Source organism: Halichoeres trimaculatus, unplaced genomic scaffold (genome assembly GCF_033239565.1).
Source record: "Halichoeres trimaculatus isolate MK-OKI-2021-1 unplaced genomic scaffold, fHalTri1.1 fHalTri1_scaffold_9, whole genome shotgun sequence".
Lineage (NCBI taxonomy): Eukaryota > Metazoa > Chordata > Actinopteri > Labriformes > Labridae > Halichoeres > Halichoeres trimaculatus.
In genome coordinates, this window is record NW_027437188.1 from 34,447,349 (window position 1) to 34,472,808 (window position 25,460).

At 44.2% G+C, this 25,460-nt stretch overlaps 2 protein-coding genes across 3 annotated transcripts; one reads left to right on the forward strand and one right to left on the reverse strand.

Annotated features, from left to right (window-relative positions):
- Nucleotides 1-578: 578 nt before the first annotated feature.
- wdr62 (WD repeat domain 62) lies at nucleotides 579-20,842 on the reverse strand. Of its 2 annotated transcripts, XM_074680018.1 has the most exons (34): nucleotides 20,464-20,841; nucleotides 18,911-19,002; nucleotides 18,662-18,724; nucleotides 18,515-18,572; nucleotides 18,263-18,430; nucleotides 18,030-18,167; nucleotides 17,753-17,935; nucleotides 16,193-16,353; nucleotides 15,912-16,101; nucleotides 15,617-15,748; nucleotides 15,343-15,506; nucleotides 13,958-14,049; nucleotides 13,721-13,846; nucleotides 13,570-13,640; nucleotides 13,365-13,486; nucleotides 13,213-13,288; nucleotides 12,980-13,091; nucleotides 12,825-12,888; nucleotides 11,136-11,249; nucleotides 10,951-11,051; nucleotides 7,777-7,829; nucleotides 7,437-7,685; nucleotides 7,295-7,359; nucleotides 7,066-7,214; nucleotides 6,866-6,979; nucleotides 6,681-6,792; nucleotides 6,517-6,595; nucleotides 6,325-6,385; nucleotides 4,348-4,470; nucleotides 3,697-3,952; nucleotides 3,320-3,609; nucleotides 3,128-3,208; nucleotides 990-1,084; nucleotides 579-869 (listed from the first exon to the last, which is right to left on the reverse strand). In XM_074680018.1, the coding sequence occupies exons 1-34, from the start codon at nucleotides 20,569-20,571 to the stop codon at nucleotides 654-656; spliced, it is 4,278 nt and encodes a 1,425-aa protein (XP_074536119.1). In that variant the 5' UTR covers nucleotides 20,572-20,841; the 3' UTR covers nucleotides 579-653. The 2 variants fall into 2 exon arrangements, with proteins under 2 accessions (XP_074536119.1, XP_074536120.1); XM_074680019.1 differs by lacking the exon at nucleotides 4,348-4,470 and having other exon boundaries at nucleotides 20,464-20,842.
- A 784-nt stretch (nucleotides 20,843-21,626) lies between these two features.
- LOC141797802 (zinc-binding protein A33-like) lies at nucleotides 21,627-23,015 on the forward strand. Its single transcript, XM_074679486.1, has one exon. It carries the CDS (start codon nucleotides 21,627-21,629, stop codon nucleotides 23,013-23,015), a length of 1,389 nt encoding a protein of 462 aa, XP_074535587.1.
- The last annotated feature ends 2,445 nt before the right edge of the window (nucleotides 23,016-25,460 follow it).

Sequence of the window (25,460 nt, forward strand, 5' to 3'; positions counted from 1 at the left end):
AAATGAACCCAGGACCCTGAGGGAGGAGCTGACACTGACTCATGGAGTTTTTTTTAAAACCTCTAATAATCAATAATCTGTAATTACACTAAGCTAAGACAGGGTCTGCAGGTCTGAGGGACAAAACCAGCTCAGGCACGACTTTAAAAAGTTCCCTGACACATAGATTTCCTCTTCTCCTTTAATCTGACTGTGGTTTGATCATGTGTGGCTCTGTGGCACAGTAAAATCCTAGAAAAGCTAGAAAGGGGAAGTGATCCAGAAGTTGAAGGTTTGAGTCCCAGTGGAGATGGTTTAATAAAGTGTTTATGTGTGATGCACCTCCAGGCTGACATTCAGAAGACACACTTGATCCGATACCAGATCTTACATAAACAATGAAAATGTTATTTTTTTTCTGCAGACTTGATGAAGAAAAGCAGGAAACCACAGATTTGGATGTTTTCTCAGAGTCTGGCCTCTTTCTGTCTGCATGCAGCTTAAAAAAGACTGAGCCTTTATGACAAACATTTATTAAGAAACATAAAAACTTTATGTACAAAGTGTGAATAAAAACATCTTCAAGCTAAAATCAAGCGTAAGGTGCGTCAAACTTAATACTGATGTTCAGGACAGCGTTTGTAGTGACCTGTGTCCCCTCTCAGCCTCCGTACTCAGACTCGGTTCAGTTTGCTTTGAGTCATCTGAAGCAGCAGCTCAGAGTATTTCTCCAGCAGAGACATCGTCCCGTCGCTCTCCAGAACACCAGAGGGGGCGCTGCTGCTCTGCTGGTCTCCACCCTGCATCGCAGCCTGCAGCTCAGAGCAGACTACATCAAACGCCTCCCGCAGGACGGATGACATCTGGAGGTGCTGATCTGCCCCCCCGAGCTGCAGGACGGAGGAAAAGAGGAGTTAAACAAGTTTTAACATTTTTATTTAAAGAATTCAAACACAGGATTAATATTTCACACCTTATGTTTGTTATTATCTTTGACCAGTTTCTTTTACCTGTTTGTAAAGGTGCACGGCTCGTCTGGCCGTCTCTCTCAGCTCAGTGGCGATGTGCTGACACTGCTGCAGACTGACCGGCTCATCATCATCACCTGAAACAACAGACGTCCTGATGAGCCTCTTTCTGCCAGTATGAAGTCATGCCGGCTCTGTCCTGAGGGGGCGCTAAAGAAAACCTCTTTAAAATGAACAGGATCAAGAAAGGGGCCCTGGAGCTTGCGATGGAGTGGACACCTGTAGGAGGGGGCATGGTGACTAGGGTTTTCACCTTTGATGCAGCTTAGATAGAATTTAAACCTTTTTAAAATCTCATTCTGTTGATTTTTAGAAGGATTTTTTAGTTTTCAAAGTTATCATATTTCATCGCTATGACTTCCTCTCACCCAATTAATGATGAGCTCTTATTCCAGGCTTAAAATCAACCCGCTTACCGCGGTTTGTAGTAAGAGGACACCATCGCATGTTGAATTCAGGCAGAGTGGTGCTGTGTTCAAGGCAAACTGGAAATATGGGACAAAATGACTTCCCATATTTATTTTAAAAAGGACTTAACGTTTCAGTGTGCAATACGGGAAAATACCGTATTTTACAGCACCATACCAAATTTTATGGGACCATACCATATTACAAGACCATACTGTATTTTACGGGACAATTACGTATTTCATGGGACTGTACCGTATTTTATGGGACCAAACTGTATTTTACGGGACCAAACCGTATTTTAAGGCACCATACTGTATTTTATAGGTCCAGTCCATGTTTTATGGGAACATACCATATTTCAAGGGACCAAACCGTGTTTTACAGGACTCTACCATATTTTATGGGACCGTATTTTACTAGACCAAACTGTGTTTTACAAGTCCATACTGTATGTTACAGGACCATACCATGTTTTATGGGACCATGCTGCATTTAACGGAACCAAACCGTGTTTTACAGGACCACACCGTGCCTACATGACAATACCATATTTTATGGGACCATACCGTATTTTACGGGACCAAACGCTGTTTTACGGGACCATACCATGTTTTATGGGACCATACCGTATTTTACGGGACCATACGCTGTTTTACGGGACCATACCATGTTTTATGGGACCATACTGTATTTAACAGAACCAAACCGTGTTTTACAGGACCGTACTGTATTTTAAAGGACCATACCTTATTTTATGGGACCAAACTGTATTTTACAGGACAAAATTGTTTTACGGGACCATACCATAATTTATTGGTCCATACTGTATTTTACGGAACCATTCCATATTTTGCAGAACCATACCTTATTTTATGGGACAGGTAGCAACCCTCATGGTGACCAGATTTGTGGCATGTTTGACTTTTAAATCGCGTTTCTACCAAGCAGTCCAGGTCGGTTCGTCTCCGTACGGTGCGCTTTTAGCGGCGTTTCCACTGACTCATCCCAGGACGGATCCCTAAAAACCGAGACGAGCCGTCCCACTTTTTTGGGACCCTTTCGTATGGGTGCCAGACTGAACCAATCCGCTCTCGGGAGGTGGAGCAACACACTGCAGACGGTTGATTGGTCAAAAGAATCGTCACTTACCCCGACAGCAGCTATATTTCTTCTGGCGGCTCACAGACTTCTCTGAAACAAAGCTTGATTGCACTTTGTAACAGAGAGTAACATGAAAATCACAGAGAGGACGAAATGCTGCATGTCTTCCATCCGTGCTCTTTGTTTACTGTGTCGCGTTTTCTTCTTTGTTGGATTTAATAGTGGGGTAAGCTGCTACGGCGTCGCGCTATTGTTTACCAGCTGCGGCTTCCGGCATCCGGCTTACACGCCACCCACCACGAGAGGGCACAGTATGCTGTGGAAACGCAAACGGGATCAGACTTAACTGTCCCAAACCGTACTGAACCGACCCGGACTGCTTGGTGGAAACGCAGCTATAGTAAGAGGCTCTAGAGCTTTTGGTACAGTGGACACCTGTTTCAGGTACAGAGGGTAACCAACTTGAGTGGGTGGGGTTACCTGTCGAAGTGGCATGGGTTACCTGCATTGGGGGAGTTGACTTTTAATAAGGGGCGTGGTTACCTGTTTAACAGAGATGAGTTACATGTTTTCGTTTCAGCGAACACCTGTTTTACATGACGGGTTACCTGTTCGTGAAATTTGGAGTGTTTCTGCCAGAGGAGAGGAAGAGGAGGTGGGTAGGTCTTCTTCTAAAGATCGTCCTGACCCTGAGGTTTTAACGTAGCACATAGAGGAGGAAACAGATTCAGTCAAACTTTGATTTTAAAGCTGTCATTAATTTAAAAAAAAAAAAAAAATCACAAACATTTCAAATTCACCTGTCTCGCCTGGATTATTCTGGACTCTGGTCTCAGATCCCTCCGGACCCTCCTCCTGTTCGAAGGTGGAGCAGGTGATGACATCAGATGTTGTGGGCGTGGCTGTGGGTGTAATGGAGGAGGCGGGGCTAATGCTTAAGGATTTATTTGTTTTTATCACGGTTTGCTCAACGCTGCTAACGCTCCACCTACTGGCCCCGCCCTCTGACATCACATCAGTGGGCGTGGTCACCGCCTGCAGGTTGGACTCTGTTCCCTGATCCTGAGACTCCTGGGCCAACGAAGCGACACTGACAGAGTAACAAAGAGATTAAAGTGATCACTGACAGATCAGACTTTTCAGACATGTGGAGGAGAAAGGTTGGAGCAGCTGTTACCAGGTGGTCTGGTCCTGATGTGGTTCTGGCTCAGGGGACAGCAAAGGTGGAGGAGGCTGAGGGTCTGAGGACACATTCTCCTCCTCCTCCTCCTGGCAGGAAGTGGAGGAGGTGTTGGAGGTGTTGGTGAGGGGATCTTGGTTTACTTTGGCCCTGGAACTGGCTGTGGTTCCCAAATACCCGACACGAGGAGCCTTCTGCTGGGCCGCGGACACCACGCTGATGCTTTGGGTCACCACAGTCCTGGAGGCAACGTCTGATTGGTTGAAAAAGCAAAGGGTCAGAAACTGCTCCCAGAGTCCTCTTTGTGGTCCTGTGGCTGACCTGAACTCGGTTTCTGAGTCTAACCGTGGCTACAGTGTTCAGTTTCACTTAGCAGAGGCTTTTGTCCATAGAAATGTGCAACGTTGAGCAGTTGGGGGGTATGGTAACTTGCTCGTGCTAAGGAAATTATGCTGACACCTCTCCAGATATCAGCCCAATTCCTATTTTAATCCAGGATTTTAACCGGCGACCCTCTTGTGACAAACCCAAGTTCCTTTACATGCTGTCAATATTGACGTGTTGTCACCTGATCCTTTCACCCACAGAAAATGTGCAGCGAAAGCCCAAAAACGTGACCATAAATCACCCGCGTGTATAAAAACAAACCTTCCAGCTTATCTTTGCACCTGACGACAACAACTGTGTGTCGTCTGCGTAAAGGGCGACGGAGGGGCTGATGGGAAATCATGCAGGAAGCTCTCCGACGAAGAGCTGTCTGGTTGTATCTTGCTGTGATCGTGCACACACACATACAAAGACACATCTGTCAGAGGTTTATGGCGGAGTTCCTCAGGGAACGCTACTGGAGCTCCTGTCATTTCAGTAAAACCCTCCAAGACTCTGGGATAATGATTACATAAACCGTCTGCTTCTTTCAACTTTTGGATTTTCTTGCATAGAGCTCAGTGCAATGTTACAATGTAACACAAATCAGACACATCCTGTCCCAGAAACATTCACGAAGCCGGGATCCTTTTACACTAATCCTGCAGATTGTTAATGATGTGACTGATACACATAAAAACCTTCTGCTCTTCAAAAATAATCCTCTTATCATTTTTAGATTTAGATAGTTTAGAAATAAACATAATTTTTTCTCAGAACAACCCCACTCTACTGAAGAAAACCCCCCCTTATGGTGATATGGCTGGATCATGATTTATGAAAATAGACTGTAGGGACAGAGACGGGGTGAGACATGACTCTGTTCCACCAACTAAATCCTCAGTTAGCATAAATCCATCGCGCTGACAAGCAGAGCAACATAACAAACCAGCAGAGGTACGCTCTGACAAGCAGGGGCGGACCAGACTTTTTGGACTGGGGTGCCCCGACCAGGGGACTGACTTATGAGGGGGGGCATGAATTTTTTGAGTCCACAAAAGAATAAGTAGGATTTTTTTTTTTGCTTGTTTGTATGAAAATTACAGGATGAACAGACTACAGTTTTTTTTTTAAAAAAAAGATAAAGCTAGACTAAAAAAGCGTTTTTTTTTAAGACATTAAAAAGTAGATTATAAATGAACAGTGCTGTAGTGCACTGAAAACAGTACTGTAAAAAACTTTTTAGCTGTATTTTCAAATTCAAGATGTATAAAATGGTTCAATTTTCAATGTGAAGGCAAACAGTGAAGTTGTTGAAACAGAAGAGCAGCTAAAACTGAACTTTCAGGAGTGAAATTGAGTTATCTCTTAAGAAAATTTTTGGAGATTTTGGAAATGTCTTTCTTCTTTGCAAATTTTTGAGATTTCAAATAATTTGGACTTTCCCCAAATTTTTGACACTGTTGCAATTTTTTTTTAAATTTAAAAAATTGTTTCAATTTTTAATTTTTTTTTTTTTCAAATTTAAAATATATTTTTTACAAATTTTTGAAATACTAAAATTTGGAAATCTTGAAAATTATTAAACAACAATTTTTTTTTTCAAGTTTTTGCAAATTTTGATTTTTTGGGAAAATTCCGCAACTCTCTAAAAGTTTTGATTTTTTTGCAATTGTTGCAAATGTTTGAAATGTCAATCTTTTTTTGATTTTTTTTTTTTTTTTTTTTAATCAATGAAAATTCAAAAACTAAGACATCACATGGTCAATTCTATAATTACAAAAATGATCTTGTTTTAATAATATTCTATTAGATTTTAATTGTTTTATGAATTTATACACTCTGTTGTTTGTATTGTGAAGATAAAGTAGATTTTGTGGCTCTGAAATGACTTAAATCCAGGTGAGCTGAGGCTGAACGGCTCCTATGAAAGTAAAGGTAGCAGACCTCTAGTCTATTGTTTCTCAGCGGCAGCACACATAAGCTACGTCACACCGTGGCTTGATGTGGATTGATCTGTAGTGAGCGTGTCAATCACCAGCTGCTGATTTTTTTGAAGGTCCTGCCTCTGAAAACAAATCTGAAGAGCCGCTACCCAGATGGACTAGTGAAGTATTTCCTCGTATATGAAACTTTTTGTCTGGCGTATCAGGTTAGGTCTGTATCTGACCAGACGCTAAATTCCTGTTTGAAGTTTCAGCAGATCAGACGTGACTTTTATCACCTTTAAGATCCAAAACACAGGAGGAGCTGACTCACCTGCTGGGTTGATGTTTTCTTTCTGAGTAGAAGTGACTTCGCTGCTTGGCTCTGAATTAACCTAAAAAATGATCATTAAGAAAAATTAAATTCACCAAAATTCAGCTTCCAATAAACTCAACTACAGGAAGTATCAGCGCGTCATCAGTTGGGAAGACTCTGAACTGGATGTGTTTCTGGGTGTGCCTGTACCGATGTGTTGCTGACGTTGCTCTCCTCTGAGATCCTGCTTGGGATGGAGACTGGGGGTGGAGCTTGGCTTGGCCACGCTCTGAAAAAACACAGCAGATGGATACTGTTATCACCATGACAACCACCAGCTGGCCTGAGACTCGTGGGCACCTGTGTGGACCGACCTGATCCTGTCCTGGAATCTGGACAGGAAGCGGGTAGAGATGCTGAGTCGGGGGTTCAGGAAGTGTTTTTCCTCTGGAGGCTGCAGAGTCCTCAGGTCTGTGTCAAACCTCTCTGGAAAGAAGAATGTGTTTTAGCTTCACTTTTGATGGTGTCGGTTGGTGTGAGGTGATGAGGTGTTTGTTACCGTCGCTCAGGCTGGAGGCCAGAGTATCGAAGTGATTCTTCAGGGAGTTTCGGTCTTCGTCGTCCTCCAGGACCAGACTGCCCACAGAGCTGCCCTGACTCAGAGAGTCTGTGTCTGCGGCAGAGAGACCACACCCACCGGAGTTTAGAGACATTACCAAACGACGACATGACATGTAGAGGTGTGAGGCGCTCTCTAACCTGCGTCCTGCTGCTGTTCCAGACTCCCCCCAGAGCCCTCAGAGCAGGCAGAGTCCGGACTCAGCTGAGTGCTCCACACTGGCTCCTTCTTCCCCTCCAGCTGCGTCAGAGACCGCTGAGGGTCTGTCATACCTTCCACATCGAAGTCCCTGAGAAGACATGAAGAGGTAAGGATGAAAGCACCCAGCAGCTCCCTCTCAGGTGTGTTTCTGTGCGTCACGGAGCTCACCTGTCCCCTGGGGCGCTGCTGGTGTCTGGGTACAGGATGTAGCTGCTCCTGTCCTCACCTGGATCCTGTCACAAACATCATTAATCACCTTGAGTTCACAGGTCAGCGCTGATTGATCTACCAAGAAGAAAACTGAGCTGACCTCCTTCTCCTCCTCCTCCTCCTCTCCATCTTCATCTTCCTCCTCCTCGTCTCCCAGCAGACTCTCCAGACTCTGAGGGTGAAAGTCTTCCTCCTCCTCCTCCTCTTCTTCCTCCCCCGCACTCTTGGTGGGCGACGGAGAGAAGTTGGAGCAGATGACGAGAGGGTTTGTCTGCTCCGCCCATCGGCTCCTTACCTGACGGGGCTCGGCGTTTGATTGGACGGCTTTAGAGGCTCCGCCCTGCCCCTGCTGAACACACACACACACACACACCCAAACACACACATTTAATAAAAGTCTGATGACTGCACTACATCCTGGGGGTGAATGCTGAACTGACCAGTTTCCTGAACCACATGGGCAGCTTCCCGTTGGTCTGCAGCAGCTGAGGATCTGAAACACAAAAAAACAACAAGATTCACACACAAAGATCCTGAAAAATTCCTAAAATTAGAGCTGAAGGTTGCTTTCAGGTCACAAACAGAGGCGAAAGAAACCAGGTAAGTGTGTGTTGGAGCTCTGATGTTCAACTTTTACTGGAAATTTTAGGAGAGGTGAAGCTCAAGTGACTAAGCCCATCAAATGTTGCTGCCTATTGTCTGTTTCTTGTAATTTTTTGTCTAGAGATCCTACATGTAACCATGGCTGCATTGTTTACAAGTGAAATCAGCTGTTAGCAGCCTGTAGCATGTCAATGCTAACTGGTGCAAGGCCAGATGTTTCCCACAAGATGAGGAGAAGGAGGTGAGGACGACGTGCTGGTTCTCAGGTGTGAGCTAAGAAGTGATGACATGGACCTGTCCTTCCATCCATCGTTATTGGGAACGTAAGATCTATCTCCAATAAGATGGACGAGCTAGCTGTGCTAACCCAGCAACAGAGGGAATACCAGAGGGCAGAGTAGCATCATGCTATTCACAGACATGGATAACAGAGCTAACACTAGAATGGCTGACTTTCTTGCTTTTGTTTAAACCCTCTGTCAGATAATGCCTCGAGAGGTGACTGGCTCATGTTTTAACACATGGGTCCCAGACTTCCCAGACAGGCAAAAACAATACAATCATTGCAGTTGTAACTTTGTCTGTGTTCAAAAGTTTCGTGTAGTCTAAAGTTTTTCACAAATATCACGTGCAACAAGTTTCCTTATCTTCATTTATTCATTTAATCGTGCCGCTCACTGTTTCAGAACAGCTGCCCCAAACATCTGAGTGTTAATACACCCTGAGACTGAGGCCATGTCCACATATAGCCGAGTATCTGAGAAAACACATGCATTTTTATGTGTTAACACCAGCCTAGGGATGGGTACCGAATTTGGTACTTTCATAGGTTCTGACCGAATTCTGTCAAAAGTACCGAGTATTGACTCAGGTAAAACCAAAAAGTACTATGTTTAGGTACCTAAACACATCCTTGTGACTGTGAGGGAATAGAAGAGTAGGCAATTTTCCACGCTGGGCATGAACACACCATTGCAAGGTTATATATCGAAAAATAAATATGTCAAATTTTTATATTTCATTAGTAAACAAATTTATATTCTCTACCACATAAACACAAGAAAGTACAGAAAATTGGTACCGTAGAATACCAGTACCGATTGCCAGGTACCGGGCTTTGGTACTGTATCGTTTCAGGTGTGAAAGGTACCCATCCCTACACCAGCCATACGAAACTGCAGGGTTACGTCACTAAACACAATGTTTTTTGAAAACTCTGGCCAAAGTGAAGATTTTGGAAAACTCTGGTTTCGTGTAGACGCAGGGAAACAGAGTTTTTGGTTCCCAAACGTCACAGCTAAACGACGGGGAGTCATTCTGATTGGCTGGTGTGGGTTTTATGTCTGAAAAACTCATATACGGGTTTGAAATGCCTTGAGCTGCACTTATCGGCGGATTTGCTCACTGCCTGCTGAGAAAAGTATTTTTAAAATCGAATGAAAATACCCGGCGAAGTGAGTGTCATGTTTGGTGTTTGCTCCTGGTGTGGGTAAAGTTGCTGTTTGCTGATTTATCTCAAGCATTTAGGAGTCAAGTTTCTTCCACCAGATCTCTTCAATTTCTGACCGAATTCTGTCAAAAGTACCGAGTATTGACTCAGGTAAAACCCAAAAGTACTATGTTTAGGTACCTAAACACATCCTTGTGACTGTGAGGGAATAGAAGAGTAGGCAATTTTCCACGCTGGGCATGAACACACCATTGCAAGGTTATATATCGAAAAATAAATATGTCAAATTTTTATATTTCATTAGTAAACAAATTTATATCCTCTACCACATAAACACAAGAAAGTACAGAAAATTGGTACCGTAGAATACCAGTACCGATTGCCAGGTACCGGGCTTTGGTACTGTATCGTTTCAGGCGTGAAAGGTACCCATCCTTACACCAGCCATACGAAACTGCAGGGTTACGTCACTAAACACAATGTTTTTAGAAAACTCCAGCCAAAGTGAAGATATTGGAAAACTCTGGTTTCGTGTAGACGCAGGGAAACAGAGTTTTTGGTTCCCAAACGTCACAGCTAAACGACGGGGAGTCATTCTGATTGGCTGGTGTGGGTTTTATGTCTGAAAAACTCATATACGGGTTTGAAATGCCTCAAGCTGCACTTATCGGCGGATTTGCTCACTGCCTGCTGAGAAAAGTATTTTTAAAATCGAATGAAAATACCCGGCGAAGTGAGTGTCATGTTTGGTGTTTGCTCCTGGTGTGGGTAAAGTTGCTGTTTGCTGATTTATCTCAAGCATTTAGGAGTCAAGTTTCTTCCACCAGATCTCTTCAGTCCTGCTGCAACTCCCTCACACTTGAAAAAGACGTCAAATCCTGGTTCATTGAGCCACAAACCTGCACTGACGTCTAATTTTCTGCAAATGATGATTCTGTTTAATGCGTGTTTTGTTGTCTCTAACTTCTTATCTCTTATACAGAAAAACCCTGTCATAGGCTCCACCACTGGCAGCCAGAGTCTGCGCAGTAGAGACTGTGAGGGATTCTGGGAGAATCTGAGTGGAGCTGGGTGACAAAAATAAAATATATTTTTTTTCCTTTCAAGAGTCTAATCACTTCTTGACTCTACCTCCTGACATATTTTACACTCCCCGAAAAAAATACACAAGAATGGCAGCTGTCAATCATCATTAAACGTGACGTAAAGCCTCATTTTTAACCTCTAATAACTAATGAAAATGAAACTTTTGAGAAAAAAGAGGACTTGAATACAAGACAGCCAAATGATATCTTCAAATCACCACAACAATCAGACGTGAGAAATATTTCTATGAAGTGTGTTAATTTTTTAAAGTTTGACCACAGCCCATCTGGAATGACTGGAGAGATGGATTTTTTGACCTATACTGCAGCCAGCCACCAGGGGGAGCAGTTTTTGTGGTGACCTCACTTGATGGAGTCAATTTTTTTCCAGTCTAAAACTGTTCCTGTGGCCCATTGTTTGTCTGTGTTTCAGGGTAACCCTCATGATGTACCCTGACCCTCCTCCTCTTCCTCACCTTCAGTAGAGTCCAGTCTAGATGGAGTACTGGAGTCAGCCTCCTCCTCCTCCTCCAGGTGAGGCAGGTGACATGAAGGTACAGTGATGAAAGTCTCTCTCCTGAAACAAAAGCAGAGTCTGAACCTGAACCATGACCCTCCTGAGCATCCTGGTCTCCCCAGACCACCTTCTCTTCTCACTCACCTGATGTTCTGCTGTTTGACTCTGCAGGTCTCAGGTGCGGCGGTCAGTTTGGGGCCCCGCCTCTTTCTCATGGTGCTGGTCATCTGAGAGTCCAGCCTCCACACAAACACACAGCTACACAAAACACACACACACATACACAGCATCATAAACATCAAAGACTCGATTGAAACATGACTGCACTCACACTGCAACCTGGTCTCATAAACTTCATCTCACAAACGACATACGATTTGCACAGCGGTTTAAAGATTCATCCCAGAAAACACAGAAACCTGAGCAGAAATAAAAATGGAAATGTCCTGTCTGTGAGGTTTTTGTTTTTACCTACTTAATTTTAATCTCCTCTCCCTCCCCTCACTCCCCGACAACATGAGACGGATTCAGTCACAAAAGAAAAGTTAGTGAAAGATAAATGAAGGCTTGGTATTTTGGAGATGGTTTGGATCCAGTGTGTCAGGTGTTCAGCATGAAAACATTTTTTCTGTAAAAGACTGTTGAAAACCTGTTTCCTTCACCTCAGCCAATCAGAAAAATCATATGGTTGCTAGGAGAGAGTGGAGTTTTGTGGGTGTGTAGTAGAGTGTTGAGTGGGTAGTGTCGTTTTTGTGTTTTGTGTGTCGGAGCAATAAGGAGATTTATGAGTTATTCTGTAAAATCTTGTTGTCATCTGATGGTTTGTAAACAGTTGTACAAAAAATCCTTAAATGTTCCTGTTTCAATGCAAATAGTTAACTGTATTATTTGCTAAATTTGTACATTGTGTTTGAAATTTACTGTTTATATTTGCATTCTAAGGTATAAAAATGAATCATTGCACGTTTGTGGTTTCCACATTGAAAAAATTAGACTTTTTCCAACTCTGATTTTTTTTTCTAACAAATTTAGGTCCTTTGTGTTCATACATCAAAATGGTGCATAATTAATATGAATTATAATAATAACTTTTAATACATGTATCAATTGTATGCATCAAAGCAACATCCCAAGGCTAAGTCAAAATATTGAGATATATATGGTGTATCGTGACATGGCCTAAAAATATCGAGATATGGATTAAATGTCATATCACCTAGCTCTAGCGTTCAGCTTACACGCAGCTTACCAGGAAGGACGCGGTTGGCTGTGGAAATATAAACAGGATCAGGCTTTACTGATCCAACCCGTACCAAACTGTACTGATCCATACTGGACTGCTTGGTAGAAACAGGACTTAAAAGTGGACCCTGGCTAACCTGACAGACAGACAGTTTTTATACATCCGCCACGGAAATATTTCACGAGGCCAGGTTTTCAGAGGCGGGACCTTCAAAAAAAAATCAGCAGCCGATGATTGGACGACTGTCCTGATTGACACACTCACCACAGACCAATCCACATCAAGTCACGGTATGACGTAGCTGCTGTGCGCTGCTGCTGTGAGCACTTAATAAAATCGGTTTCCAAACGGTTGCACGGACTGGGATTCCCCTGCTCCCGCCTCTCTTCCCTGATTGGGCCGTTAAGAATTTAGCCGAGTAAAATGGTTGGTCAAAGGAGCCTGGCAAGATGGATCTGCAAGACTTCAGAAACTGAATCAGACAGGTCCATCTGCTCTGCAAGGTTAGACCCTGGACCTGCTGTTGAAAACCTCCTATAAAACCTCTTTCACCAAAGGACCCCAAACCCCAGAGCCTGAGGCTGGTTTACCTGTCTCCTGACACAGTGATGAGGTGTCTGCAGTCCTGACTGAACCTCATACAGGTGACGATCTCTGAGGAGAACAAACACGACAGGTCGGTCAGATAGACCTCTTTAGACCTCAAGGACTCCAGACAAACCAGGACACACCTGGATCTCCTCACCTGAGTGTCCGAACAGAGTGGCCACACACTCTCCTGACTCGTAGTCAAAGATGGAGATGTTTTTGTCGGAGCAGCTGGTGGCAAAGAACGACCCTGACGGATCCATCTCAACCTGGAGACAGACACAGCGTCAGCCAATCACAGTGCAGAGTCAGCCGACGGCACAACCAATCAGAACGCAGCCACATCCTGTCTCATCCTAATCAAACAAAGAGTGTGTGGAGCGTCCTGACCTTCAGCAGAGCTCCTTCATCGCTGGATGAGCCCTTCAGACATTTCTTCAGCTTCCCTGTTTCCACGTTGTACACCCTGAAAACACACTCTCATCATCAGCACGATAACACACACACACACACGCTGCTGGGGGCTGAGTCGAGGCTCTGACCTGACGTTTCGGTCCTGACAGGCGATGGCGACGTGTGTCCTCGAAGAGTCCAGGTCCATGTCGTACAGCGTCGTCTTCTCCACCACGTGGTGACTCTTGGAGAACGAAACGCCGTCCGCCGTCTGGAACACAACACACATCAGGCGTCACACACATGGCTGTGATCTTACTGTGTGTATATGTGTGTGTGTGTGCTCAGTGTGACCTGTTCAGCGGTCTGGAAGTAGATGCTTTTGTCGGCTCCACAGCTCACCATCCGGACCTCGGGACTCTGACCTGGAGCAGAAACAGGTGTGAGCAGCGCTGAGAGGACGGACTGAACCACGACATGTTTTCATCTGAACAGCTGACTCCACCTGTGAACTTTACAGCGGTGATGGAGGCTGAGTGGTCGCTCAGCGTCTGCTCCAGGCTGTAGTTCTTCTCCAGGTTGAAGACGTGGATCAGTCGGTCTCTGCTGGCTGATGCCAACAGCTGCACGCCTGAAAACACACACAACACAGGCGTCGTTTGATGCGTGGTTAGATTTGGACACAGGTTTGAAACAGGTTTGAGGTTTAAAGGTGCTGATGACCTCTGACCTGAGAGCTCACCTGTGGATGTAGGGGAAAACTCCAGACACAACACCTCTGAGTCATGAGCCTCAATCTTCACCAGCTCGTCCAGAAACTTCAGACCAAAGATACTGCAACACACACACACACTCTCTCAGTTACACCCTGGGCCCGTCCTCTCAGAGAGCTCCCAACTTGGCCTAAAAATTCCCAGCAAGGAGTCTTATCTTAAAGTGATCCTCCAGTATGGAACAAGTTGGGTCCTATCACAAGGTTTAGGGCAGAAATTACCCCTACAGCAGTGTTTTTGTGCAGCAGAAGCCCAGAGCGCTCGCACCAAACACCCCCTCCCTGCTCCTCTGCCGGTTTCCTCTGCACTCAGACTACTTTCACACAAAAACACCGCTAAATAAGGCTCTAGTTCTCATCGTGTCTCTTCGTCCTGGCAGACTACCTGTGTTTGTTTACATCTGGCACTCCAAGCGTGGACTGATACACTAAGCGCCTCGTAGCCAGCTGTGGCTCTGCAGCGGAGGTAGCGCCGTTTCACGACACGATGAGAACTAGAGCCTTATCTAGCGGTGTTTTTGTGTGAAAGTAATGCGCTGAAAATTCTCTAAATAAAGCGTGAATGCAGACCCATATCAGATTTTTTTGGTGGGAGTCCATTTATTTGTGTTTTTGGTCAAGTAAAATATGGCCCCGTCTGAGTGCAGAGGAAACCAGCAGAGGAGCAGGGAGGGGGTGTTTGGTGCGAGCGCCCTGGGCTACTGCTGCACAAAAACACTGCTGTAGGGGTAATTTCTGCCCTAAACCTTGTGATAGGACCAAACTTGTTCCATCCCGGAGTATCACTTTAAGAGCTCTCTGACGGCTTAAGACGCTATGTGAGAAACTTTTGTCTTACTGAGAGAAAATTCTCCGAAAAAATCTTTGAATACAAGAAATTCTAAGATTTTCTAAGATTGACGTCACTAAGAGCTACTTTTAGCCTTAGGATGCTTTGTGAATACGACCCTGTTTTCTTTCCAGCAGAGGCTCTTTCTTAAAGCTACGGCCTCTGCTGCCCTCTGCTGGTTAACACTTAAAGCTACAACACCTCCCTGACAATCCAGATTTGCTAATCCAGTTTTTTTAACCTGGATCAGTAAATCCAAATGATTTTGACCTGGATTTCATAGAGGAACTGGATCAGATCGACCTGACCTCTGATGATTTTTTTAAAACTTAATTCACAGACTGAGAAATCAAAGTAAATTTATCTATTCTGAATTATTCTGGAAAGATTTCATGAAACTACAGATGTTTTTTGTTCAACCTTTTTTATTTATTTGAATCTTACTTCACTGGCTCAGCTGTTAGACAGGAAGTTCATACAGGATGTAAACAGGAAGAGGAAAAGTTAAAATCTAAACGTCTCTCACCGCAGGTTTCCACAGCGGTCTCCAGCTGCCAGGTGTTGTCCATCAGGACTGATACCCAGCACTCTGATCCCCGCCTTCCCATCAGCCCCTGCTGTCTCCCCCCTCTCCCCCTCCGCCTGCAGGTGCTGTGTGTTCTCCCCCACGTAGAGAATCCTCAGCAGGTCCTGACAGAGACAGAAACATCAGATAAAACCACACGTGTCACAGCTCGTCTGTGGGATTAACCCTGAAGTAACCGCACGGCGCTCTGTGGAGCTCAGTGTGCTGGTCTTACGTTGCTGTAGAGGTTCCTGTGTCCTGTGGGGGGGTCGGCGTGCCAAAGTCTGATGGTGTTATCGGACGAGCAGGTGAGGAAGGAAGACGGAGGCAGACAGGCCTGAGACGACTCTGACAGCTCTGGGTACACCTAAAGTAAACACAAACACACCTGAGCGTCTACAGAGGAGTGAGATCTTTATCTTCATCCATGAGGCGGTCGACAAAGTGTTAATCACTCGTTCATAAAAATATTTAAATCATGAGGGCGAGGACGTCCGTCAGGTGGGATGGCGTCTCTCCCAGCGGCTCACCTGGACGCTCCACACACAGCTGCTGTGGTACAGAGCAGAGTACAGCTTCCTCACACTCCTCACGTCTGACACGTCCCACACGTACACGCTGTGGTCGTTGTACACGCAGGTCAGGTGTTTGGCAGCGGGGTCAAAGGTCAGCGCCAACGTGTCGGGGTACTGAGCACCTGGACTGGCAGGTGAGCAGCTCCTGTGTGGACAGGTGCACACTCACTTATCAGGGTGTTCAGAATGTGTGTGTGTGTGTGTGTGTGTTCTCAGTGTGTTTGCAGTGTGTGTACCCCTGCTCCACGCTCTGGATGAGCTCCACTCCCAGCCTGTGGGGGCGCTGCAGCGTGCTGACGTACTGAAGACTGCAGGGACTGAAGACCCTGACCACGCCATCAGCACAACCACAGAAGATGAAGTCCTCACTGACGGCCAGACAGCTCGCCGACGACGTCTGCACACAAAAACAATGACATCATCAACAATTGACGACATTAACAACCACCTGATACAGGTAATCTCTGATTGTTGTTGAGGTGTACCCCTTTATTTTATCTCAAACAGGTGTTTTGGCTTGTGACAAGTAACGTTTTTTTTCTTCTGGAGCTGATTTTCACATCAGCCCAGGTGTGTATGGAGCTAGAGCAGGTGTGTATCTTCTTGTTATGTTTTTATCTTCTACACATGTGCACTTTTCTTGTTTGGGTGAGTAAAAAGGTTATACAGGTGTGAATTTATCTGTACAGGTGTGTTTTATAGCAGTACAGGTGTGTTTCATTATAGAACAAGTGTAAATACATCTGTACAGGTATGTTATGTTGTAGTACAGGTGTGTTTTGTAGTAGTACAGGTGTGTTTTGTAGTAGTACAGGTGTGTTTTGTAGTAGTACAGGTGTGTTTTATTATAGTACAGGTGTGTTTTATAGTAGTACAGGTGTGTTTTGTAGTAGTACAGGTGTGTTTTATTATAGTACAGGTGTGTTTCATAGTAGTACAGGTGTGTTTAATAGAAGTACAGGCGTGATTTATTATAGTACAGGTGCGTTTGATTATAGAACAGGTGTGTTTTATAGTAGTACAGGTGTGTTTTATAGTAGTACAGGTGCGTTTGATTATAGTACAGGTGTGTTTTATAGTAGTACAGGTGTGTTTTATTATAGCACAGGTGTGTTTTATTATAGTACAGGTGTGTTTAATTATAGTACAGGTGTGTTTTATTATAGTAAAGGTGTGTTTTATAGTAGTACAGGTGTGTTTTATTATAGTACAAGTGTAAATATATCTGTACAGGTGTGTTTTAATTAATAACAGGTGTAAATATATGTCGGTTGCGTTTTATTGTAGTACAGGTGAAAATAGTAGCACAGGTGTGTTTTATAGTAGTACAAGTGTGTTTTATAGTAGTACAGGTGTGTTTTCTAGTAGTACAGGTGTGTTTTATTATAGTACAGGTGAAAATATATATCTGTGCAGGTGTGTTTCATTGTAGTACAGGTGTAAATATATGTTAACAGGTGTGTTTCATAGTAGTGAAGGTGTAAATATACCTGTACAGGTGTGTTTTATAGTAGTCCAGGTGGGTGTTGTATATAGTAGTACAGGTGTGTTTTATTATAGTACAGGTATGTTTTATAGTAGTACAGGTGTGTTTTATTATAGTACAGGTGAAAATTTATTTTAACAAGTGTTTTTTTAAAGTAGTACAGGTGTTTGTTTTTCTTTGCAGGTGTGTTTTATAGTAGTACAGGTGAATTTTATTATAGTGCAGGTGATAATATATCTGTACAGGTGTGTTTTTTAGTAGTATAGGTGTTTGTATTTTTTGTACAGGTGTGACTTCTTGTGTCACTGACCTTCAGGTTGACCCAGGCCTCCAGCTGTCGGCTGCTGTTGAACAGACACAGCAGACCGGAGCTGGTGATGCAGTAGGTGCTGGACGCCATGAGGCCCCGCCCACACGCCACTCCGCTGAACACACTGTTCTTATGTTCTCCCAGCAGCCCCGACCGACCAATCAGAGGCACGGTGCTGTTCACCTGTTTGTGGGGAGATGAAGGTACCGTTAGTTCAGACTTCTGCCGTGAAGCAGCCAGTGCTGGGCTCTGATTGGCTGAGGGAGGTCAGGTGTACCCGTTTCTCTTTAGAGGCATCCAGGTACCAGAACTTGACGTGTCTGTTCCCGGCGGTGACAAAGTAACTGTTGTCCTGAGAGAAGGAGACGGCGAAGACTCTGCTGGACACTTTGTTTGAGGCGATGACGGACCCTTTCTGGACAGGAAGTGGAGAGATAAAAATTCAGAGCATCACACCTGATGTTGAGATGAAGAAAACACCTGATGGGAGCTGTGTGTGTGTGTGCTCACCTTCCAGTCCCACACGCTGACCGTCATGTCGTGCTGATATCCCACTGAGACGATATAGCGGCTGTTGGTGGAAAACGCCACGCAGGAAACTCCGTATTTATGAGACTGAACCTCGGCTACCTGACCTCCACCCACCTCCCACACCCGCACGCAGGGCATGTGTCCGCTCTGAAACACACACACACACGCACAGATGTAAAACACACTTCAGAGCTCCCTGGGATGCTCAGGTGTGTGGCGTCCAGCTCTTACCTCACCAGTGACCAGGTGTTTCCCATCATGGGAGAAAGCCAGAGCACTGAAAGGCTTCCTGAAACACACACAGACACATGACATCACTTCCTGTTTTTCAGCGTGGCCTGGATTAAAGTCCAGGTGAGGGTGGAGACCCAGACGTACCTGCATGTGTTGATGATGTGAGTCTGTTTGTTCTTCTTTGGGTGAAGCAGCACGATGACACACCTGACACACACACACACACACACACACACACACACACACACACACACACACACACACACACACACACACACACACACACACACACATGTCATTCGAGAGTAATCAGCAGGGATCATAAAAAAGATACACAGACGCATTATGAAGTGTTTTCCTTCAGCACAGGTGAGTTTAAGGGGCGGGGCTTACCCTGCAGGATACGCGATGAGTCCAGAGCTAGGGTCAGACGTCAAACAGCTGCTGCTGGCTGTGCTGATACCCAGAACTTTCTCCAAACTCACCTGAAACACACACACAACAGGGTTTAAGGTACAGAGACATTCACCTTCTGGTTGAGTATTCACAGGTGAATGTCAATCGAGAATACACATGTCGGCTTCTGTGCTCTAAAGTTTCCTGGTAAAGGTTTGTGTAGACTCTGGACTTCAGGGAACCCAGTGGGCCCACAGCAGCAGATTACATGGTACGCCACACCATCAGAGATGTTCCTCTGGACTTCAAGCAGATTGGACCCTGAGCCTCTTCGCTCCCCCGCCAGACTCTGGGTCCTTGATTTACTAACATAATAAAACAAGAGGCCTTTGGACCACCGACCTATAGTCCAGTTCTTTTCCTCCTTAGCTCAGACCAGATTCTTCTGACGTGCCTGGATTTGGCACTTGGGAAGGTTTATTTTTGTGTAATTCTATTCTGGATCCAATAATATGGAAGGAATTTCCTATCTCAAATCAAGAGCATTTTCAATTGATTTGAGGTCAGTATTTTATTGATTTCATGCTCAGATTTCGTGATATTGTCTCTCAAAACTCTGCTCTTGCGCTCAAATTTGCTCTGTGCGTGCTCAAACTGTGTCCTCGCGCTCGGATGTAATGCTGCTCACACAGATTTCCTGCGCTCACACTCGGGTTCTTCCTCTTGTGCTGAGGGAATTTCTGCTCACAGATCTCTGTCTGCTCTCAATTTTTTTGTGGATCAACCACTAGAAGGCCGACTAGAATTTACCAATCAGATTATCCCTGTTTGTTTACGGGGTGTTAGCTATTCTAGGCTATATTATAATTGTTTTATTTAAATTATTAAATTGAGACACATAAGCAAGTCTGCGCTGCTGGTGCCGCACTCCAGATTGTGTGTGAAAGCTCTTAAATTTCCCTTATAAAAAAAAAAATTAAGTTTATATGTTGTTAAAAAATAAATGAAACTTCAGATTTTTAATCAGAATCAAAAGATTTTCAGCACAAATATATCACTTTGTGCTCTTTTAAGATAACTGATAATTATTACAATGTATTTTAGACAAGAATGAGAAAATAAATTATTTTATTATACTGTATATACTATAAATAATTTCACTGACTATGTGAAACATTTTGAAGATACTTTTTAATATCGATGTGTGTGTTTTCTGTGACTGCCTGTTGGTGTGTTCATAAACACGTTTGAAATAAAGTTAAAATCATATCAGAGGCCAATGCAGACAGACAGACTGGTATCACATTTCTTTGTAACACCGGTGTTTCGACGCTTTCTGTTGTGTAAACATTAGCTTGTTGAAAAAGTTAGCAGTAACTGCTGTCGCAGTGATTAGTTTTTCGTTTATTTGGAGATAAAAACAATTTAAATTAAATAACGTGGATTTAAAACACACATGTTGAATGTTTTAACGTTTTTACAGCTTGGTTAAAGTTTGTTTACAAGCTTGTAGACAACCGTTATCTCATCGGTAAGGGACCGGGCTGTACCCTGCTGGAGCTCTTCTTGAGCCGGCTGTGTCTGCTCTTCCTCCCCGCTGGTTGGCTGGTCCTCTTCGCGGCGCCCACGGAGCTGCTGTCCGCTCCCTCTGCCATCATCTCTGGCTCGTTTTAACTCCGGCACAGGGCGAACGGGACACACCGAGCCGTTATATGAGATTCAAAGAGCGACCTAACACCGCGGAGACACCCATAAACTGCCGGGGGGAGTGTTGTGAGGAGCGGGTGAGTCTTTCTGAACTCTCCGCTGATCGCAGTGATGGAGGACTAGCTTAGCTTCATGCTAACTGTCGCTGAGTGAAACTTGACACCGTGGCGGGAATCTGGTTCAAACGGAGCTCTGCCCACTTTTCTCCCTCACTGTTTAATATGGTGTATTAAGGAACACAGAGAGTCACTACTGCCACCTGCTGGTGGAACAGATAATGGTAGAAAATAAATCAGGAGCTAAAGTTAAAAAGATGAAAAATACCATGTCATCTCTGAGAGAAATGATCTGAATCATTGAGTTTTTGTGGTTTTGCTTTCACTTTATTTCAGTTTGAAGTCTGTACAACAAGTTAGCCCTTACAGTTAGTTTACAGCTTCACTGAGAGCGTTTTTTTTTTCTCGGGGAAATGTGTAAGGAAGACTCTTCAACCTGAACAACTCACTTTATTAAAAATAATTAAATAAATAAAAAATAAAAAAAATGCACATCCAAACTTTATTCCTGACTTTTTCTGAGTTTGTGTCAGGACACACTCATCAATCACACCACACTGCTGACAGAAACAGGAGAGAAACAAACCTTTGTCCCCAACATAAAAGAGAACTTTAACCTACCTGTTAGAGGAGTTTATTGTTTTATTGAAGAAATAAAAATAAGAGCCACTCCAACCTGTTCCTGCCACCTCACCTGAGACTAACCAGGAAACAGGTTTTCATTTTTAATGATTGAGCAGAGAGAGACGGACGGTTAGATTCACCTTCAGATCAAAGACAGACAGCTGCAGGAGGAGAACACTGGGAACACTGGGAACACTGGGAACACTGGGAACTCTACCATCAGACTTTTACAACTTTGAAAAAAAGAGAAAGAAACTTTCAAGGCTCAGAGAGAGACTTCCTGAAGCTGCGTGCCTGCTGCATCTTCAGCTTAACCCTGAGGCAGAATGGCGTCCAAAGTGGAGGAGGAAATGATCTGTCCGGTCTGCTGTGAAATCTTCAAAGATCCAGTCCTCTTGTCCTGTACCCACAGCATCTGTAAAGACTGTCTGCAGAGCTGGTGGAAGCAGAAACCAACTCGAGAGTGTCCAGTTTGTAAGAGGAGAAGTTCAAAGGAAATACCACCTCTTAACCTGGTTTTAAAGAATCTGTGTGAGAGTTTCCTCCAGGAGAGAGGTCAGAGACCTTCAGAGGATCTCTGCAGTCTGCACTCTGAGAAACTCAAACTCTTCTGTCTGGACCATCAGGAGACAGTTTGTGTGATCTGCAGAGATTCAGAGAAACACAGCGAGCACAGATTCAGACCCATCGATGAAGCTGCTGGAAACCAGAAGAAGAAGCTTCTGGAAACTCTGGAGCCCTTAAAGAGGAAGTTAAAGGTTTGTGAAGGAGCTAAAGTGAAGTTTGATCAAACTGCTCAACACATTCAGGTCCAGGCCCGACACACAGAGAGGCAGATTAAGGAGCAGTTTAAGAAGCTTCATCAGTTTCTAGAAGAGGAAGAGGAGGCCAGGCTGTCTGCACTGAGGGAGGAAGAGGAGCAGAAGAGTCAGAGGATGAAGGAGCAGATGGAGGCTCTGAGCAGAGAGATAGCAGCTCTTTCAGACACAGTCAGAGACACAGAGGAGCAGCTGAGAGCTGGAGACGTCTCATTCCTGAAAAACTACAAGGCTGCAGTGGAAAGAGTCCAGCAGCGCCCCCTGCTGGAGGATCCACAGCTGCCCTCAGGAGCTCTGATAGAGCAGGCCAAACACCTGGGCAACCTGAGCTTCAACATCTGGAACAAGATGAAGGACATGGTCTCCTACAGTCCTGTGGTTCTGGACCCAAACACTGCTCATTCATACATCATCCTGTCTGAGGATCTGACCTCAGTGAGGCCAGGAGAGAAACAGGAAGTTCCTGAGAATCCAGAGAGGGGAATGTTCTGGTCTGTCCTGGGCTCTGAGAGCTTTAACTCAGGGACTCACAGCTGGGACGTGGAGGTTGGAGACAATAAAGACTGGAACCTGGGTGTGATATCAGGGTCTGTTCAGAAGGAGGGATTCAAACAGTCTGGATATTGGAGGATATTGTTCTTTGGTGGTAAATACAGAGCATACTCCTCATCCCGTCCTGACTCTGTTCTGTCCATGAAGAATCGTCCTCAGAGGATCAGGGTGAATCTGGACTGGGACAGAGGACAGCTGTCGTTCTCTGATCCTGATACTAACACACACATACACACCTTCACACACACTTTCACTGAGAAACTGTTTCCATGGATTGGCACATTGGATAAACAACCACTGAAGATTTTACCTCTGAAGGTCTCTGTGAGCGTGAAACAGAAATAAATGATGATGATGATGATGATGATGATGAGGATGATGATGATGATGATGATGATGATGATGATGATGATGATGATGATGATGATGATTATCAGTGATCTCTCCAAACCTTTCCTCTCTTCTTTCCATCAGGGTTTGAACGTGTTTACTGTTTGATGATTGACATGTTATCTGTTTTATTAACCCTTTAATTCAGTGACAGATGATCTGTTCTTTATTCAAAGATGTTTCCTCGTGTCTGTTTTAAGGTTGGTTTGTTTTACTTTATGTTGAGTCTGTAAATAACCAGAGTTAGTTCAGTCTGTTTCCTTTAACTCATTTCTCAGTTCTTCTCATAGTGATCAGAGTCAAAGTGTGATTTTATTGAATGTTTACTGTAATCTGTGATCTGATTGGTTGTTGGTCTAAATAAAATGCTGGTGTTGAACTCTGACCTGTTGCTGTGATGTGTGAACATCAATAACACCTTCACTGATCTGAAGAGTCGTCCCTGCCCCACAGTGGGTGATCCTGTGGGCTGCACATTTTTGGGCCTTTTTCAAAAGTTATCTTCTCCTGGGCCATAAATGATATCGGCTTGAAATTTGCTCAGATGACAGAGTGGGCCCTGCTTTACAAAAGCTTCAGTTCTGTTTACCTGCTTTGGAGTTTTGAAGCTGTGCTTTGAACCTGACACCACTAGAGGGAGCCAATACATCAGAGATTTACTGTAACACCCTCCTTTAACCCAAACCCTCTCAAGTCTTAAACATGGAAATAAGTTTGTATTGAGTGAAATATTAATAATGTGTCAGGCTTTATTCATCTCAGACCTTAATAAACAGGATCCCCTAAAAACAAAGCTCCACTGAGGCTGAGACAGAAACTAACCAGAGGGTCATCACTTCACATTTAACCCACAGGAGAGGCAGACACAGACACTTTAACCTGTTCCCTCAGTCCCAGGTCTGAATCCTCCTCCTCATCCTCAGCAGTGTGTCAGAGTCCATTAAAGCCTGTGTGTGTGTGTGTGTGTGTGTGTGTGTGTGTGTGTGTGTGTGTGTGTGTGTGTGTGTGTGTGTGTGTGTGTGACCCAGTGAACACACTGTTTGATGCTTTTAGGAAATCACAGATCGACATTGCAACTCTCAACGTGAGTCCTTCGTCTAACGTTTTTCTTAAATTCGCTGTTTTTCCTATGAGGTTTGGTGCCTTTCTGTGTTATCCTTTCAGTGAAGTCATAGATTTAGATTTTTCAGTCTGTTTTAGGTTTGATTTACTGACACTGGCTCTGAACCGGAGCTCCACTGTAAATCTTCACCGTGTTATCCCGGGTTACCCTCCCGTTTGCCGGTTAACGCGTGCATGAAGAGCCGCTTGTACAGATGCGCGTTTGAAATTGTGTGAATTTATTTTCATGTGGACTTACTTTACCCGCACACTGAGTCTGAGAGACAAATGACACATGATCAATAATCCAGATAATATGTCCTTTAATTCGGCGTACAAACATAACACCAACCTCCTTTTAAATCAGCACAGCTACTACTTTTATTCAACATAACGTCCAAATCCAGCGATCACAAACACACCTCATCGCCTACAAAAAGTTAACATCTGTTAAGGTTGAGTGTTTCCTCCTGACTGATTCATGAGCCGAATTCACACTAACATCTGTAAGATTTCAGACATGCTTTGTTATTATTGGAAAGTTGAGTCAAATGTTTCAGTTAAAAAGAAAAAATCTTCAAAACTGCAACTGCAAAATAACTTCACCAAAAAAATCTGTAGCATATTAAACTGAACAAATATTGTTTTTCAGCTTCACAGTGTCATGGTCAGACATGTCTCTGCTGACTTCAGTAAGACTTGTTAGTTACAGTGAAACTGAGACTTAATGATCCCCAGACTGGGCCTCTGCCTCCTTTTTCAAGTCAAACAGCAGAAAATAAGCAAACATGCTAACATGCTAACTCTCTGTCTTCCTGCAGGGCTCCCTTCATCTCCACCCTCCTCTTCTTCCTCTTCATCGTGGTGGTTGGAGTCTCACCAGCTCTGGGTCAGATCAACAAGGGGGAGGAACCAGGTAGGTTTAAAATCTGCTCTCATTGGCCCTCATTTATCAGTCTTGTGTGGGACTTGGCGCAGATCTGGGTGTAAAAATGAACTTATGGCAACGTTGACGTGTGATTTATGAAATGTGCTTATCAGGGCCAATCACTGCGTACGTCTGATCAGCTGTTGATAAATGTGGCAGCTGAAAATGATCGTAATTTAAATTACACGCCACTAAATATTCAAGGTCCAGCTGGCCGAACTCACAGAGTTTACGGCATTGAGGAACGCATTACGGGAAAAAGAAGTGTTCTCTGTGCTGGGGATCGACACCATAGCACCAAGGTAGAGAGAAATGACGTTGCGTTGTTTGTTTATATGCTTTGTTTATAGCTTTATTGATCCCCAGGGGAA